Source organism: Balaenoptera ricei, chromosome 5 (assembly GCF_028023285.1).
Source record: "Balaenoptera ricei isolate mBalRic1 chromosome 5, mBalRic1.hap2, whole genome shotgun sequence".
Taxonomy (NCBI): Eukaryota; Metazoa; Chordata; class Mammalia; order Artiodactyla; family Balaenopteridae; genus Balaenoptera; species Balaenoptera ricei.
Window position 1 is genome coordinate 75,824,711 of NC_082643.1, and position 20,033 is coordinate 75,844,743.

The 20,033-nt window shown below is 39.9% G+C and overlaps 1 protein-coding gene across 4 annotated transcripts in view; it reads left to right on the forward strand.

Annotated features, from left to right (window-relative positions):
- The window catches only part of ATP8A1 (ATPase phospholipid transporting 8A1), a 239,586-nt gene that overhangs the window by 104,859 nt on the left and 114,694 nt on the right, over positions 1-20,033 (forward strand). For all 4 annotated transcript variants that reach the window (XM_059923073.1, XM_059923074.1, XM_059923072.1 and 1 more), the window contains 4 exons: positions 3,413-3,462; positions 7,448-7,517; positions 13,082-13,166; positions 17,875-18,014. In XM_059923073.1, coding sequence (XP_059779056.1) covers positions 3,413-3,462; positions 7,448-7,517; positions 13,082-13,166; positions 17,875-18,014 — 345 coding nt within the window. The remainder of the gene's footprint in view (positions 1-3,412; positions 3,463-7,447; positions 7,518-13,081; positions 13,167-17,874; positions 18,015-20,033) is intronic.

The following is a 20,033-nucleotide window of genomic DNA, read 5'->3' on the forward strand; positions in this document are numbered from 1 at the left end:
ACAGAGGAATGCATACTCTTTTTTTTTTTTTTAATTTTTGGCTGCGTTGGGTCTTCGTTGCTGCGCACAGGCTTTCTCTAGTTGTGGCGGGTGGGGGCTACTCTTCGTTGTGGTGCACGGGCTTCTCATTGTGGTGGCTTCTCTTGTGGAGCACGGGCTCTAGGCGCCTGGGCTTCAGTAGTTGTGGCCAGTGGGCTTCAGTAGTTGTGGCACATGGGCTCAGTAGTTGTGGCTCGCAGGATCTAGAGCGCAGGCTCAGTAGCTGTGGTGCACGGGCTTAGTTGCTCCGCGACATGTGGTATCTTCCTGAACCAGGGCTCAAACCCGTGTCCCCTGCATTGGCAGGTGGATTCTTAACCACTGCACCACCAGGGAAGTCCCTATTTTCTTTTTTTTAATATTGTCTTCCCAGATACAAAATTATCTCCTGAAAATAAATTTTTTTCTTTATTTTCTAAAGATGAATCTCTTGTCTTTTTTCCAATTGCTTGATTTTCTACCTACTACTAATTGTTCCATACCTTCTTAGTGCACTTTTATTGGTACAGTTACACCAGATAATCTGCCAGTGGGTAGTTGTTTCCCTGAGACATCCCTCCAGAAGTCCTCCATTCTCCTTGGTCTGGGCTAGTTTTGCCTGCTTCTCTGGCACTTGGAATTCCTTTTGATTGTCTCCTGTTTTGGACTTTCTATTTCCTGTAAGTCAAAACTTCTTTCTTAGTAAACTCGCTGGTGTTGATAGAACACATTTTCTGTCAATTTCATCCTATTGAAAAGGTGTTATTAGAGAAGCAGAAGTCACAGTAGTGACAGCCTTCAGTAAACCTAGCTCCTGACTCAGGGCTCCAAGCTGCCCTGGTGGACAGTTCAGTCTTACTCGTGGTTGTCAGGAGGAATCGCTTTCCTGTCTCCCTGGGGACTTTCTTTACCTCTCCTCTGTGTTAGATTTTCTGTTTCCTGAATCCCATATTTTCTTTGTTCTTGGCTTACTCTTGTTATCGTGGAACACATTCTTTATTGGCTCCTTGAGAAAAGGTGCATGGAAAGTTATTTGCTTTTTTATTTTGTTTTCTTTAGTCCTTTCAAGTCTAAACATTTTTTATCCTATATTTCTACTTAATTGGTAGTCTGGCTGAATGTAGAACTCCAGGGTGGAAATCAGTTTCCTGAAGAATTTTGACTGTTCCTTTGTCTCCTGGCTTCCAGTACACCTAATTGAGAAGTCAGAAGCCACTGTGACTCCAGTCTTTGTGACTTGCCCACCCCTCTCTCTCTGGAAGGTTGTGGGATGTTCTTTGTCCCAAGAGTTCTGAAATTTCATGACAGTGTCCTTAGTGGGAATATTTTAACCCATTGTACTGAGCACTGAGTGGACACTTTTCCATTTGGAAATCAATATCCTTCCATTCTGGAAAATTTTCTTGAATGAGTCTATTCATTTTCCTTCCCTCTTTTTCCTCTGCTCTCTCTTTTTAGAATTCTTGAACACATCTTTTAACTTTTCTGTCCTGCTCTTCATGTCTTTGCCTTTTTGTTCTACTTTTTGGAAGTTTTCCTCCATTTTATCTTCTCAGACTTCTGTTGATTTTCTTTTCATTTCTGCTATCATGTTTTTAGTTTCTAGAAGCTTTTATTGTTTTTTCAATATTTCTTTATTTTAATAGTACCCTGTTCTTGTTTCACAGGTGTTGTACTTATGGTTCTTCTCTGGGAGGAATAATGATAGTTTTTTGACGTTTTCTTTTTTAAACAATTACAAGCATTTAACAATTTAAATAAGCATATGGTTTTTACTGGAATATAAAATGGTCTTAAGCTGTCATTATCGTTGTTTTGATTATTGCAATGGGAAAATGATACTTCACCAAAAATTAAATATCAACTTTCAATGTTCTCTTCCAGAGTTTCCCATTCTCCACTTAGGAGAAAAGAACAGCATTTAATTACTGCAACACTTGCATATGGGATGTATAATAGACTATGCCAGATCTTTGACAAGAGCTTCAAAATGCAGAATAGTAAGGCCAGTCTCCTCCTATGCCACCAAACAGCAGCACACAGGACATAAATAATCATCACAAAAACTTAACAGTTGTACAAGCCATCTTTTTGTTTCAAACATTTTCTTCATTTGCTTCACGAATGCCATTAAAAAGCATATGCTGGAGAGTGCAGCAATATTTCCAAAGGTATAAAACACTGCAAAAAGTTTGATGCCACCAGGAAGCCACAGTAATCCAGTTCCAATGAGACAACAGAAAATGCCCGTAGAAAGCATATGACAGACCGGTTCATTCTGGTGTTGAAATGGAGGGAAGAGGCATCCAGGACCTGTCCACCAGCCCCTCATGTCCATCAAGAAACCCAGAGCCTGACACTCCACAGGCCGACACGGATGTTTTCTCTTTGAATTCTCTTTCCTCCAAATTGCTCTTATCTGTTTGTTTTGGGTATCTGTGATCCATGTTGATAGCTGTCCTTGAATATCTGTTAATCTTTGGTTTTTCTCATGGTTAAGAGTGCAGAACTTGAAAGCTGGTTTGGCAGTTCTGAGCATGAGGGTATTTGTCGACATTGGGCTCCACTGTGGGGTGGTCTGGTGGGATTCCTTTGGGAAGTCATGGTTGTCTGTACCTTTAGGGCTTCTCTTGGGCTTGTGAATTCCCCAGAGATTCATTTTCTGATTTCCACCTGGGAAAGGTCTAGCTGCCAGAAGGTAAGGGGCCGAGTGGGTTGGGGGCATTGGGGCTTAGCCTCTAGTACAAATGTGATAACAGTGCTGTATCTTCAAGTGTGCCAGTCGACTTCTAAATGAAAGAGCCTCTGTTTTACCCTCTGTAGAGCAAAGCCTCGGTCTTCTGCCAGTATGCAGGAAGAGCCAGTGCCCAGAGCTGCTTTTCTAGTAGCTCTTTCCCAGTCCTCCCATTTTAGGCCCCTCTCTTTCCTCCCAGTTCTAGAGCTACCTGCTATTCCACTTCCTTGAGCCTCTTAGGGATTATGTGGTACAAATCGTGTTGGTTCTCAGCTTTTCCCATGGCTACTGCAGGCTTTGAAACTTCTTGTATCTGCTAAGGATGCGTTTCTCACTGATCTGTTTTCTGGTTTCCACATTTTTCGTGCTATTTTCTCTTCTCTTATTTTCCTGCCATTGCAAGTTTCTTTCTTAAGTGTTTTGTTTTTTTTTTTTTTTGTAGTTTTGATGGGGCTTTGGGAAGGATGAAAATTAAATGTGTATGTTCAATCTTCCATCTTAACTTGAAAAGTTAGTAAGTTCAATTAAAGATGATGTATTTCAGAAGGGACAATTTGTTTGTGTTGACATTTTTTTACATTAAAATTTCATGACTAGGGTTTATTTCCAAGAAGCCAAAGATGCCAACTCTATGTAATCAAGTTTTCCTTTTCTTCATAGCTGGGGCAGGAAGAAAGATACGAATTGCTCAATGTCTTGGAGTTCACCAGGTAAAACATCTGCTCTGTGGTTTGTTATGTATGACATAAATTTCCTTCCATTTTTATTTAACTAAATTTATTTATACCAAATATTAAATTAAAGTCTTCAGTGCAATTTTTAATTGTCATATCTGTAAGTAAATCATAAACAGCACTCTTCAGAGTCTTGTAAGGCATGACTCCTAGAGGCAATATAAAAATATTTTTGAACATAACTGTCTGCATCACAACCGTAGGGGGTATAGGACCAAGACAGTGATCTGGAAACATCATTATACTTAGAGGTGCCAAGATTTATGTAGCATGAAAATGAATCAGAGTCAGGAACCCACCATTCTAATTATGTGTTCATTATAACATCTAATTGTCTTGGGGATTTCAGAAACCATACCCATCTCTCTGTTAGGTATAAAACCAGTTCCCATGTAGTAGGCAAGGGCAGAAAGCAAAAAGATTATTTTACGTACTTTATTTCTTAAGGTCAAATAAGAGAGGCCTTCCATTATGATCAGTGATATCTCTATGAGTTTTTGGCTCTTTATTCCCACATGACTATGTAGTTTCCCAACTAACCTACATTCTTGGGGCAAAATGGCCTCAGCTACAGACAAGAGGGTTTTTAAAGATTGTGTCCTCATTCAGAGGACACTTAAAAATATCTTCAAGGCCATAACCAGGACGTAATGCTGCTGTTCAAGGAAAGAAGTGTCCACTTTTTTTCTTGAACTTTTTCCTACATAAGGCAAGTCTGTACACTAACTAAAAGAGGCATTTTCTTTTCTGTGCCAACATTTGTTGCTGTCTTGGTTAGGAGTGACCACATGCCAGTGGTTAATATCAAAAGTAATGGGATCTAATTTATTATTTAAACATTGTGTTTTTTTTCACTTGTATGCACTGAAAGGCTCAAACGAAAATGCATAAGAAGAAGTTGGATGATTAACTGTCATAGAATATTCTCAAAGTGTATCTCCCATCTTTTCTTTTTCCCACATCAAAGGGACTGTTTTTCCTAAGCCTACTTGTATTATGTCTGTAATATATTGTAAATAGTGTATCAATTAACATTTGGATATGTTTGTTTATGAACACACACTTAGAAACACTATGTAAGTGGTAAGTGTGTGAAGAAAAATAAAGCAAAGTTAGCAGCTCTTTCAGGATGCTGTGATGGGGGAGGCTTAAGGACAAAAGTGAGAGAAGTGAATGTGTGGGTAATAAAATAATCTCTGAAAGACATGAGTGGTTTAGACTAGGATGATGGTAGAGAAAATAAAGTGAAGTTGATAGAATGCAGATACCCTTTGCAGGGATGTCAGGGGGCCATTGGTATGAATTGGATGCGGCAGGAGAAAAGAGGGGGAGGGGCTAGGGTTCCTGGCATGAGTGACTGGGTAGATGGAGGTACTGTTTACACAAATGGTGGATACAGGATAGATGCTGAGGATGAGATGTTTGAATCGTTAAGTTTTAGATGCCAGTGAGATATATATACATAGAGATGTCAGGTAGGCAACTGGTTATAGAGGCCCGACACATAGAAGCCTCTGGCTGAAATATAAATTTGGTAGCCATTGGCCTGTAAATGGTATTTAAAGCCATGAACGTGAGTTGGATCTCCTGGATATAAAATAATAGAGTAAGGGAAACAAAAAAGGCTGAAGATTACGAGTAACTCTAAGGGTTGATTAGCAAAGAGGAATTAGCAAAAGAGACTGCTCTGTGATTAGAGAAAGAGAGTGTAAGAGCATAAAGCCAAGGGAAGAGGATAATTTCCGGGAGGGAGTGGTCATCTATGTCAGAGACTGCTGCAAGGTTAGGTAAGACAAAGCTGAAAGTAGTCGTTGGATTTAGAGATTCAACAACTGGTGAAGAGAGAAGCAAGATGGGAGTGACTGGGGAATGCAGGGGAGGTGAGTGGGAACTGTGGATGGCAATTGTTTTGAGAAGTTGAGCTGTGAAGGGGAGTAGAGCGTTGAAAAGGGATGCGTGTGGCTCAGCGGGGAGGGTTGTTTGGGGTGAGTTTCTCAGGAGAGAGACTAGAACTGTTTCAGTACTGATGAGAAGGAACCATTCCAGGAGGAGAAGATGCAAGTTCAGGGGAGAGCAGCACAACTTTAGTAGGAGTGAGAAGACCAGGAACGCAGGGTGAGAGAAGATTCACAGCACATATGAAAGGAAGGTCTCTGATACGAAAGGAAGTGTTCCTTCCATGGTATCAAGAAACGAGACAGAGGATGGTCCACAGTGGATAAATGTGCAGGTTTTAATGGCAGAAAGAATAGGGATTTCTTGTTGGAGGTTTCCGTCAAGGTGACTGCAAAAATTCTGAGGGTCTGGAATGACAGGGGCACATTGGAGACTTGAGGGATGGAGAGGTGCTTATAGTCCTGTGAGGAAACAGAGAGCAAGCTTATTAGAGAAACGTAGATGACGAGGCAGCATGGAGCACCCAGTGACATTGGGACCATGTGTTTACTAATCTCTGGCTGGGTGACTTTTCTCCAGCAATGTCCACTTACCCTGATGGACCACAGAAAGGGGTCCTGTTCACCCAAGATTTGGGAGTTTTGCCAGAACAAGAAAAGAGCAAGAAAGTTGATGAGTTTGGGACCATGCCATCAAAGCTGCATTAAGAGAGACATGAATCATGAAGGGCTGAGATAGAATACCTGGATGTGATTACAAAAGGGGCCCAATTAAATGTAGTCCTAAAGCCAGGAATGAAGATCAGAGATATTAATACAGTGGGGATTAGAGATGGAGAAAGAGAGAACTAAATATTCCTAGACACTTCTGAAGGAAACTCCAGCTGTATGCTATGACACCAAATCTAACTGCTATATTGGACTCATCTCAGTTTTTTAGCCACAGAACATTATAAGGTAACACAAATAGATGCAGACACTTGAGAAGTCTTTTTTACCTCTGGTTTCTGGAGAGAATGCTTATACACACTTGGTTCCAAGTGAGGCTTATCCTGTGCAATGCCATACCTGTTTACTCTGTTCATTGTTACTTGCAGTCTCTTTGCTAATGCATTAAAAGATGTTGTATGTTTGACTAACAATTTTTATCTGTCTATACTGCCAACATAATGTTAAATTGTTTGTGCTCATTAACTAGAGTTTGCAATATAAATTAGGTTTTTTACATGATGCCAGTGGTTTGCTAGTAATCATTGAAAAATGATAGTCGTGAAGGCTTAAGTGGGTTTTTAAAGTTCTAGTATTTGCCTTTATGTGTGATTGGATGTGTACTTAAAATTGACTTTCTGTTTGAATAAAAAAAAAAAAATCCCACAAGGACTCAGGCAAAAAATATACAAATCAATTTTCACTGCAAAGTAAAGGAGCTGTTACAGTGGAGGATTACTGGACTGAATGTCAATATTATGACATAGTATGAGTGTGTTTCATGTTTGGTAATTGCAATCATTGTTGCTTTTGTTGTGGTCATCCATTTACAATGCTTGGTGTCAGTTTATTTATCTCTTGTAAAAATAAAATACAGTGTGTGTGTGTGTGAAAAAAAAAGTTATAAAAGTTCATATAGACAAAAAAGAAAGATAATTTCTTTGAAGTACAATAAATCAACCATGTTTGAATATCAAAAAAAAATTGATTATCATTTCTCTTTTTAATAATTCATTGAAAAAGATACTGGCTTAAATATTTTTTAAATCTGAAAACATTGAACTAGAACTCTCCTTTATCCTGGTGGATACTAACTCTTGCAGGTTTCTAGGGAGCTATTTTGTAAATTATTCCTCTAGGGAAGCAGATGGTACCCTCGTGCCTTAAAAAACATAATGTAACTTTCAAAGGACTCAACTATACACCCAGGGGATGGTTTGTGTATGTGGAAGGATCGGCCTCATAATTTGGTCAAATTTATTTTTTCACTGTGAGTATTAAAATATGTGAGACGTGACAAACAAATAGGTGTATCTTCTCACTACGATGACACATTGTGGAAAACCTCTTTCTTTCAGCGCTAGAAAAAGAATGTCAGTGATTGTTCGCACTCCATCCGGGAAGTTACGACTTTACTGCAAAGGAGCCGTAAGTTTTTATTTTTGTCTTTTACAGTTTTGATTTACGATGGTTTATAATGGATACGTTAAGCATTCTGCTACGGAAATGTAACACAGATGTTTAGCCTGAAGCTGCTGACGTCCACTTTGGGTAGTGTTTTATAGTAATAGTGTTCAGCCTCTTCTGGTGAAATATGGAATTCCTTCTGGGTAAATTTGGTGCTTTGAAAAAGTTTGGCCTAGGTTATTTATATAATTCAATGTTTGGTACATAATATTTGAGGTTTGTTGTTTAGAAATACGTTAGAAGCCAGTTAAATACAGAAAATATTTTAAAATTGAATTAGAAATGTAGTGACCTATACCAGTTTGAATCTAATTTTTTAAAGGCCGTAGAAATGGGGGGAAAAATGGATCACAGTTACTGCTATAATTTCTTCATGTGGTGATTGCTATTTGTATTGTATTTGCATTGTTTTAATTATAACAGAATTTCTAACTATTGGTTGGCTGTGGTATATTGGCAGGTTATATTGACAAAATAGTCATTCTAACTGAATTTTTCTAGTTAAAATATGTTTACACTCATGGAAATATAAGAAATCTACTGCCCAGGGCCTTTTTTTTCCTAATTCTTAAAATTAGTTAATATTTCCTTTCTGAATTATCCTTTCCAGGTACCTAGTATAGTTGGAGTAGTCAGGTAACTTACCAACTTGGAACTTTCCAATTTCAACTATAATCACCAATCTTGCTTTATTACATGGAACTTGGAAACTGAACTTACCAAGAAACCCAAGTTTATTATTTGAATTCCTGTTGAGAATGTTTTTCAGTGCCTTGGTTTTAAAGCATTGAAATGTAATCTTTGAATGCCTTGGTTTTAAAGAATTTTGGTAGAATTACTTCATGATGTCTCGTGAATGTAGTTTTAGAATTCGTTTGGTTGTTGATTCAAACATCTAACATTTGTTTGCTGTGTGCATTTTATCTACTAGACTTCCAACTGGATTTGGGGGTTAGGAAGATAAGACTCAAAACTTGTCAGGAGCTTAAGACTACTCAGGGAAATATATATAAAGAGAAGATTAGGATACAATATTAAAATATATTGTAAAGATCTTCCACCTCCCAGTGGTAACATTAAGTGATAAAGTAATAAAGAGAGCCCTTAAGACCTCCCACTTTAAACGGTTTGTATGTGTCCAGTTTAACTACAGTCCACATCCTCTTTTCTTAGTTTTGAGTAATCCAGCTAGAAACTTTGTTTGGGGCATTAAAGCAGTGAATAAAAAATAAAAACATTGGACTTCTTTTTTGAATAATCATGGAGATAGTTTGCATACATTAACTTGCTTATTGCCACTCCCAAATTAGCTATGATATGTGGTTGAATACTAAAAAGGCATAAACATGTAAAACAGCAAGGTGCATTTGAGAACTACATGCAGTTTGGCAGGGAATAGCAGAATGTGAGGTTAGAAAGGTGAGCATGGGTTAAGTCATGGGTCTTTTCATGCTCGAGAACTTGTTCTTTCTTTCTGGATCATTCTGATGCCATTTAGAAGGTGATTTAAAGCAGAAAAGAGGTGTATAGAGAGTTAGCAGTTGAAGCTGTTGACTACAGTCCAAGAAAAAGTTGATAAGGATCAAAACCTTACAACAGACAATTGCAGAGAGGATTAAGAGGACAGAGATTTAGGACTTAGTAATTGATTACATGTGGGTGATGAGGGAAAAGATGATCTAGGATTATTATCAGATTTCTGTTTAGCTAACTAAATAGACTAAGTGATACCACTTACTAAGATAAAGGGTTGGGAGCTACATCTGGGCCATAAGGGCAAAGGCACCTGCATTTCACAGGGGAAGATATATGGGGTGCTGATATAGGAGTTAAAAGTGTAGCTGGAAACTAAAAGCAGGGGATTGATGAGATCTCATATGGAGAAAATAATGCATGAAAAGAGAGGAGGGCTAAATGTGAAAAGTAGAGGATCCAGGAAGGACATTGAAATTTGGAGGAAAGCCTGAGGAATCCGTTGATTCCTCGGCAGAGTGAATAATCAACAGTGACAAGTGCAACAGAATACCTTAGTAATGAAAGGCAATTAAGAAGTCTTCAAGAATATTTTCTAGTCAACATGGTATTGTCTGTTCATAGTTTGATGTATCTCCTTTATTCCAAAATCATGGCAGTGATGGATATAGTATAAAGAGAAAACAGAGGTAGACCAAAATAGGAATAGAAAGTCAAGGTGGTACACTGAACTGAAGTCTTGAGCTGAGACGGGTAGGAGTTCCAGGCCCTGGGTTTGGAATCAGGGAGCAATGTCTGGAGTTTGGTTTCTGTGGGACAATGGGCACAAATAGTGCTTTCTATAAAATGCAGATAGGAGCCAGCCTCCCCTCTTTAAAACCTAAGATAGTGGTAAACTTCCTAACCAGGAGAAGAGCTGAGGAAAGCTCGTGCAAGCCCCTACTGGATAGTACAGAAAACCACTAGATTGAAATGCACGTGAGGAAGGAAAGAGCAAGAGCAAAACTTGGAGACACATGAGGAAATCTCATGTCGAAGAGAGAACGAACATGTAAACAACTGGAGCATGAACTCACCCCAGATGAAATCATTTGTGTAAACTGTTCTGTCAGAGGATATTTAGAGCTCAACATGATAAAGAAACTACAGTTATTTTTAATCAAAAAGAAATTTTGGGGGGAGGGGAGAATAGGTTACATGTAAGATAAATTAGAATTCATAAATAAATTTAAGAAAAAACATCAACAAATGAAATAAGCTCTAGATAGAGTTGGAGGGGTGAGGGTGGAGTTAGTGAATTGGAAGATAGTATTGAAGAGTTCATTTAAAATATCACACAAAGAAATGGTGTGTGTGTGTGTGTGTGTGTGTGTGTGTGTGTGTATATGGATGACTTATTTTTCTTGCTTTTTTCCAGATTTTCAGTAATTGGGTTGTCTTGCTTTGTTAATTTTTAAGTGAAAAAGAAGGAAAGGTACACAATACACAAGTTATGTCTGCAGTAGTAGCCAACTTAGGGAAAGTTACATTTACACAAATAAAACTTTAATTTATTCAAGAAAATAATCCTACTCCAATATTTATATTCAAGAGAGAAATTAGAAACTTGAGTAATACACTTAATGCTTTAGGGACCTTAAAGTGACTGAAATTTTTCAAATTAAGTGCCCCCTAAATGAAATTCTGTGCCATATGCAAAAAAAGACCACATCTGAAATTAGTTATTTCTAGCCGTTCACCACCACGGCAGAGGCAAAGTGCAGATAATTCTGAATGGCACACATGAACACAGTAAATGTTTGTCTATATTTAAATATAGATGTGTATAATGTCTTTAGCAAATATTCCAACCCCAGCTTCATGCAGCAGATCAACCTCAACTTGGTGTTTAACTGGACAACAAGGGCAGATTCCGTGATGATTAGTAACTGGCTAATTTATAGCAAGATTATCTGCATGACATCAGTATAAATTACAGTGCTTAGCTAAGTAATTATATAAGACCTTTTTTTTTTCCTACGTGATACTTTATTATTATTGATTCTTGAATTTCATTGTGTAGCTCTTCTTTATTTGGCTTTACTGTATAATGTGGTATTCCATATAAGTGAAATTTGGGGATAACTGAGAATTACATCAGTGCTTTATTCATTTCACACATATTTTTTGAATACTTGCCCTGTGCAAGGCACTGTAGGTGAGGGACAGAGCAGCATTGGAACTTCAGACTAAAAGATAAACAGGAAAACAATGCTTTGTATGAAAATTTACCGAAGATAAATTCTTAGCCATGAAGCCTAGGCTCTTCACGTACGTGACTGTAATCTGACAGTGCATGCCACTCCAGCAGCATCACCCCACCATGATTTTCCACTTTTACCTTGCCAAGGGCTAAGACACCAGATACGTAAATCCATTTAGGATTTTATGTAAAGGTAGACTCAGTAGGTTCAAGGTCTGATCCCAGGAGATGCACATGCTTTAGTTCTTGTGAAGAAACCTTTTTTGGTTCCTAACAATGTATCAAATACTTGATGTGGCCCTCTGAATAAATGAAAGTTACTTTGGGTGAAAAGGTATCTGTATGTATTTATTTTTCACACATAAGCATGGCCAGTTGTGATTGTCATTTAAAACACACTATGCAGTTCATGCAGAAGGCCACATTCTGTCCCCTGCTTTCCTTGATACTATAAAGAGGGTAGAAAATTCTCCTAGTCTGATCATCAGTTTCTTCCACTAGAATGCTTAACAACATTGCAGAATTTAATCTCCCTAGCTTTATTACTTATCACTTTTGTTTTCATGACTTTAATTTTTTTTAAGATTTTCTTAATTTTAAAATGGCCTATTTTAATTTCATGGAAAATTTCATTAGCCTCTCAGAAAAATAGTTTGTAAGTTATACCTTTCGTTCTCAGAAAGGAGCCATGAGGGGAAATTATCATTTCCTTTTGCTTTGCCCCTCTTCCCATTCCACCACTGAAAAATGAAGAGAAATTCATAATTGGAGCCTGGAATATTCCATCTGTTCTGAGGTCACTAAGTTCTGTTTCTCTCAAGGGTTCTAAATCATACTCTATTAGTCTGCTTCCAAATCTCAGCCCTGAGACTGGAGACCCCAAAATGAGTAATGCCACTGAGAAAGTAATTGCAGGTAAATGATTTATTTTTTCCTGGTCTAATAAAACCATGAAGGCCAAATACTAAAATTCCTAAAACATTAAACCCAAGCTGAAGAACGACTAAAGGAACAATAGGCAATTTACAAAGGGGCAAAAATTAGAGAAGCGTACTGATGCTTGAAGTTAAAGCTGAAAGGGACTTTAAAGATAATCCGGTAATTTAATTTTACAGACTAAATAAATTGAGTCGTAAAGCTAAGGTGACACAATCAGAAATATTCATCTGTAAGGCAATGCTAGGTTTGTCCAAGATCCTCCCTGCTCTACCCACCAGCCCACTCCATGAATTTAGACCTGTGTTTCTCAGAGTTTGTTCTTTGGTGAGCACCAATCCCATGAAGATGCCCTAACCTCTAAAAGGTTCAGTAGTAAGTTTGGGGCATGTACCATACCGCCCCCTTGGAACCACCATGCGCATTAGCGTTTTAAAGGCTCTGAGAAGTATTGCAGGAGGGCAAGCTCTTTAGCTTTGTTTTGCCCAGCATTTCCCAAACTCTTTGAGTCCTGGACCATTCTTCCTTATAGCACCTATGAACACTGCATTGTTCTGCAAAATCTTCAGGGGTTGGGGGAGATATTGCAGCACATCACAGGTAGGCGAAGTATTGATAGAATATGAGGTTTTGAACATTGCAGTAACTATGGATTTATTCAGAAAGGAGAAAGATGAAAATATGGGACTAGAACCTTATTTCTTAGTGTCATAAGGGAAACAGTGTTATTAGGGAAAAATATTTTGTGCTTCAACACTAATGGTAAAAGTGATTTTTTTAATACTCATTTGCTGCTAATAATGTTGCCAACATCAACTTTATTAAACTCAGAATTCTTAGTTTAAGTGTGTTATACCTTCTGTTTGTTTTCCAGGACACTGTAATTTATGACCGACTGGCAGAGACTTCAAAATACAAAGAAATTACCCTAAAACATTTAGAGCAGTTTGCTACAGAAGGTGAGTGTAGTATGGCAATAAAGCATGAGTAAAATAAAATGAAATCATATGCTACTAATATCTTACAGGATCATTCTTATTATTTTACTTAGAGATTCCTAAAGTAAGATGAAAATAAATGTTGATAATTTAGATTATACTCTATGCTGTTCCCACCCATTATTTTTATTTCGCTCTCCTGTATTTATTAAAATTTTGAGAGACTTTGTCCCCACGTTTTAGGGGATGTAGGGCCTATAAATCTGTTTGCTTTTTAGGATAGATACTGCTTACAGTTGGGTTTTTTTTTTCCAGGATTTCAGACTTTCTTCTTTTTTTTTTAATTTTTAATTAATTTATTTATTTATTTATTTATGGCTGTGTTGGGTCTTCGTTTCTGTGCGAGGGCTTTCTCCAGTTGCGGCAAGCGGGGGCCACTCTTCATCGTGGTGCGCGGGCCTCTCACTATCGCGGCCTCTCTTGTAGCGGAGCACAGGCTCCAGACGCGCAGGCTCAGTAGTTGTGGCTCACGGGCCCAGTTGCTCCACGGCAAGTGGGATCTTCCCAGACCAGGGCTCGAACCCATGTCCCCTGCATTAGCAGGCAGACTCTCAACCACTGCGCCACCAGGGAAGCCCCCAGACTTTCTTCAAACACGCAAATGGTAACAGAGGGCACCCGCAAGTGACAGGCATGGTCCCTAAGGCCTGGCTCAAAGGCCATGCTGGAGGGTGTGAGGGACTTCTCAGCCCTGCTCCCTCAGCAGCTCTGTCCCTTCCTACTCTGCACCTCACGGGCACCTCTGAGATCAGTGGAAAGTGCGCAGAAACTAAGTTACTGTAGAGGAAGTTGGGCCCTGCCTCTCTGCCAAGAAAGAGGGGCAGGTTCTGAGGAAAAGATGGAAGCGGGCTACTGGGTTGCCACTCAGGAGGTGCCAGGCTGCTTCCTGGTCTGGCCTGCGCCACCCACAGCCTTGGACCTGGGCAGAGAAGGAAGCAAGGAGACACTCCCCACATGGCAGCCCTGGGCAGCTGGAGAGTGTGGGTCACTGGTCATGTGATACCCCCCAGCCGATGGCCAGACCTCTCTCTGTTTACAGTTTAAATGCTTTATAGCTCAAGCAATGCAGAAGGAAAGAAACAAGAGTCGAAGAACTGGGTATTCTAATCTTAAGAAAGAGGAGAAGAAATAAATAAAGCTCTGTAACTATTAAAATAGTTATTCAACTTAGTGTCAACTCAGAACTTTTTATTAAGCCCCTACCACCTGCCAGGCTCTGTGTGAGACCTGAGAATCCGTGGCAAACATGCTTAGTTCTATCTCTGTTCTACTGAAATGTAGTCTAGGGAGATGATCTAGATGAGTTGAAAGGAAGTGAGAGTTGTTACGCATTAGGGTCAGTTCCTACAGGAATTTATAGAATCTTATCTCTAAACTTAACAAAAGGGGCCAGCGCCGTATCTGAATCTCCCATCCAAGTTTTCACTCTTGTCTGCTTCTGCTGGAACTGTTGCCAGTGGCACCAAGCCTGACCTCTGATCCAATCCTTTTCCTCTTAATCCAAGCTGCAGAAAGATAGGAATGTTTTTAAAAGCACTAGGCTTTGAAAAGCAGGAACATGAAGAACCTTCTCCCATTTCTCCTCCAAAAATGGAAGAGCATGAAGACCCACACGTCTGTAGAGTTCAGATTCCATGAGGCGCAACTTCAGAGGGGCTTGGCAGGTACAACCTACCCAGCACACAGCACAGGTTCCTTTTTTGAGGAGGGTTAGGGGAGCATCTTTCTCCTCTCTGGTTGTGATGTTAAAGATATTCCAGCTCCTGGACACATTCCAATTGGCTTGACCTCCACCTCCACCCCTTTCTCTCTGGCCCCAGGTGAGAAGCATTTGTGCACCATGGCTACCCCAGGGTAAGTTCCCAGCCAGGTTTCCAGAAGAGAAAAACATGTCCTAATATGGCCCAAAGATTTCAGTTCTACTCTAAGTGATCCGGCAGGGAACAACCCAACTCCTTTCTTGGAAGATGGAGTCCTCTGGCCACTTTATGTCCTATCTTCTTTGCTTCTTCTTTTTTTTTTTTTTTTTTTTTTGGCTGTGTTGGGTCTTCGCTGCTATGCACGGCCCTCTCTAGTTGCGGCGAGCGGGGGCCACTCTTCACTGCGGTGTGCAGGCTTCTCATTGCGGTGGCTTCTCTTGTTGCGGAGCACAGGCTCTAGGCACGCGGGCTTCAGTAGTTGTGGCACACAGGCTCTAGAGCACAGGCTCAGTAGTTTTGACTCACGGGTCCAGCGGCTCCGTGGCATGTGGGATCCTCCCAGACCAGGGCTTGAACCCGTGTCCCCTGCATTGGCAGGCGGATTTTTTTTCCCTAACATCTTTATTGGAGTATAATTGCTTTACAATGGTGTGTTAGTTTCTGTTTTATAACAAAGTGAATCAGCTATACATATACATATATCCCCATATCGCCTCCCTCTTGCATCTCCCTCCCACCCTCCCTATCCCGCCCCTCTAGGTGGTCACAAAGCACCAAGCTGATCTCCCTGTGCTATGCAGCTGCTTCCCACTAGCTACCTATTTTACATTTGGTATATATGTCCATGCCACTCTCTCACTTCGTCCCAGCTTACCCTTCCCCCTCCCCGTGTTCTCAAGTCCATTCTCTTTGTCTGCATCTTTATTCCTGTCCTGCCCCTAGGTTCTTCAGAACCATTTTTTTTTTTAGATTCTATATATATGCGTTAGCATACAGTATTTGTTTTTCTCTTTCTGACTTACTTCACTCTGTATGACAGACTCTAGGTCCATCCACCTCACTACAAATAACTCAATTTCGTTTCTTTTTATGGCTGAGTAATATTCCATTGTATATACGTGCCACATCTTCTTTATCCATTCATCTGTCGATGGACACTTAGGTTGCTTCCATGTCCTGGCTATTGTAAATAGAGCTGCAGTGAACATTGTGATACATGACTCTTTTTGATGGCAGGCAGATTCTTAACCACTGCGCCACCAGGGAAGCCCCTCTTCTTTGCTTCTTTTTCTGACATGGTCCCAGCCATATTTTATTTGACTTGAGATCGCTAGCACCTAATTGTTCTGAGAGCTAAATGACCTTGAGCGAGGACATTGTCTTCTTGGGAACCTAGTTAACTGCATTTATCATGGCTGGCAAATGCTTCTGCCTCTTCCTTGTTCCAGCTCATCAACTTTTTTCTGGCTGAGGGTAGCCTCCAAGTGAATTATAAAATTGACAGGCATTGAGCCCTAGAAGTAGGTCACTTCAAACATCAGCTGTGATTGTTTTCCCAGGGTGTTTCTGTTGGGTATTCTTTTTTTGGTCACTGTCCCTCAGTTTTTTAGACTCTTTATACTACAGATTCACAGTGGTAAAAGAGCATATACAACCATATATCGCAGTTAGAGGAAGGTGGCTCTCCCAGTAGACCCCACTGGGGCCCCTCTCTTCCTTACTTCATAAGCATCTGTGAAGCCACTGTGTTCAGCACTGGAGTTACAGGTATGAAGAACTCCGGGACCCTGCCCTTCAGGAGCTTCAAGCTAATGTAGGAGATCACAAGAAAAACAATATGAAACATTGTCATTCGTACCACAGGAGTGTTGGGGATTTCTGCCTTTGGGGTCTGGGTGAGAGGAAGATGCTTCAAAGAGATGGTTTTAAGAACTGAGTCTTAAAGTAGATGCAAGGCAGGCAGCGGAGGGAGATTGGGAGAGGGTGGAATGGAGAAAAAAATGACCAGATTGTGCAAAGACCCTACCATGGGAAGTGAATGGCAGAGAATGAGGTGGAAGGCAATTGATATGTGGTGACTGAGCCAGACTCCGAGGTTTGGACTTCATCCTGGGGAACGATTAAAAGACTTCAAGCAAAGGAATAACCTGATAAGATTCGTTCAGATTTTAGAAAAGTTACTCGAGGCATGGAGGTGGATTAAAAGAGCTGGGGAATTGGACACTAAGGTTCCATCGAACTTGAATCAGATTTCAACATGTTGTTTGAACTGAATCAGTGTTTTCGAAATGAGACTTCGTTAAATAAAAATGGAAGTGTCAATCCAAATTTAAACCACTTCTTTCACCCCAAAATGAAACTTCATGCTGTTTGCAGGCACCCCTTACCCACACTCCAACCCCCCAGGAAAATTAACCTACTATTTGTCACTATAAATTTACCTTTTCTGGACTTTTCTTTTAATGAAATTCTACAATATGGCATCTTCTGTGTCTGGCTTCTTCCACTTAACGTAATGGTTTTGGAGGTCATCTATGCTGCAGTATGCATCACTACTCCATTCTTTTTCATTGTTCAAGAGTATTCTGTTGTATGGATACACCAGTTTTTGTTTATCTCTTCACCAGTTGATGGACATTTGGACTGTTTCCTTTTGGGGTCTGGTGTGAAGGGTGCTGCTAATGAACATTTACCTACAAGTCTTTGTGTGGATATATGATTTCATTTCTCTTAGGTAGATGGCTGGGAGTGAAATTGCTGGGTCATATATTTATGTTTAACATTTCTAGAAATTACCAAACTGCTTTCAGAGTGGCTGCAGCATCATTCTACCTAACTGTAAATATCCTGAGCACCAGATAAATATCACTGTCTTCTGGGGAAAAAAAAAAAAAAAAATGGAGTGTCAGACTTCTGAACAGAATCTTATTTGATGTTGTGGTGGGGGGGTGTATGCTTCCTTTTTTCAGGGTTAAGAACTTTGTGTTTTGCCGTGGCTGAGATTTCAGAGAACGACTTTCAGGAGTGGCGAGCGGTCTATCAGCGGGCATCCACGTCCGTGCAGAACAGGCTGCTGAAACTGGAGGAGAGCTACGAGTTAATTGAAAAGGTACGTGGAAGACTGTTTTGCCCGTAAGGAAAGTTTGGTTTCCAGAAAACTTGTCTTAATTCAAGGGGCCAATAAAATTAAAATCAAAATATCTTGACACACCGCTAAATTGTTGGGTCTCCTCCGGTCTAAGTACTGACAGCTCTTAAAGTTTTTGCTGAAAAGTCTCCGGAATTGCTTGATATAGATCTGGGCTCTTTTCACAATTTTGGATCAAATTTAGTCTCATCTAGCAATACCCTTGCCAAAGGTGTGCATGCCTCCTGCCCACACACAGACATGCACACAAGCTGCACACACATGCGTGTATATAGTTAATGAAGGCGTATAATGTGTAATACAAAGTAATATAATATACAGCTTTTGTGACTCCATAGCCAATCATATAGAATGTATAAGTGAACAACCCAGTGCTTATACCTGGCCTGTCATTGTTCACTTAGATACATCCATCATTTCTGCCACAATTATAAATATCCTCATTTTACCGACAAAGAAACCAAGGCTATTCAGCCAAAAAAAATGATGGATACACTATGATTGATGCTGCATAAATAGCAAGAAATCTTGCTTCCTAAATTAAAAATAGCAAACATTTTTATGTTGTACTTACTGTGTGCCACGTGCTGTTTTTAGTACGTGAATCTTAAATCTATTAACCCAGAGGTCCCCAACCTTTTTGGCACCAGGGACCAGTTTCATGAAAGACAATTTTTCCACAGACCAGGGAGGGGGGATGGTTTCAGCATGATTCAAGCACATTACATTTATTGTACACTTTATTTCTATTATTATTACATTGTAATATATAACGAAATAATTATACAACTCACCATAATGCTGACAGGAGGCGGAGCTCAGGCAGTAATGCGATTGATGGGGAGCGGCTGTAAATACAGATGAAGCTTCGCTGGCTCTCCTGCCGCTCACCTCTTGCTGTGGGCCAGGTTCCTAACAGGCCACGGACCCATAGCGGTCCATGGCCAGGGGGTTGAGGACCCCTGTATTAAATTATTTAATCTTCATAACATCCCTTTGAGGTAGGTAGTGTTAATTACCCCAACTGTACAGATGAAGAAATCAGGGTACCAGAGAGGTTAAGTAATTTGACAGAGATTACTCGGCTCGTAGAGGGTGAACCAGAATTCTCACTCTGGCTCCAGAGTTCATACTCTTAGCCACTCGAGTATCTTCATTCAAACCTTTAACTTTCCATTAAATAACTTGCTAATTACATAATTCCTTCAACTATACTTATGTTTATAAGGCATAGACTCAAGCTTGCTTCAAGTTGATCTTGCCTTCAGATGAGTGACGACTGACATGTTTTTTCTTCTTCGTCTCTCTCAATGTACTTCCTGTCTTGGATGGTAGCCAACACCATGGATGTCTCCCTGGACCCTTCCCTCCTTCCTCTCCCCGCATGCCCCCCACTCTGTGTAATACCGGCAGTGGCATGTTACAGCTGGAGGTGGTTTTCTCTGGTGTGCAGTTGCCACTTGTGACTCTAGATACTGTTCCCCTGTCTGGATTGAGATCACTTTAGAAGCTAGTTTGTGTCTCATCCCTCCCTTATATTTGAACCTATTTTGTATCTTCCTTATTTCTCAGAAGACTTCTGATAGCATGTATGGAACCCTCCAACTCAATAAATCCCACCACCGCCACCAATTTTAGATGTGCACACACAGCAGGAGACTTGTTATTAATCAACTTATTGAATTTCTCTCTCCCTTTCTTTTCTAATATCCTTATATATGATTATGTCTTTGAAATATTAGTGAAATAAAATATTTTTTTATTTATGAGACCATGACCATAATCTCTTTCAATATCTCAAACCAAAGTCCCATATTGTCTTAAAGTACTAATGGTATTGATTCTTAATCTTCGGCTTTTCTTACTCTTTTGAGAAGTTAAAAAAAAAAAAAAAACTGTTTGGAAATGATTCTTTTTCTCCTGTCTCCTTTCCTACACAGCCTGAATATAAGGTAGCCTTTTCCCCTGTGGCAATGGTAG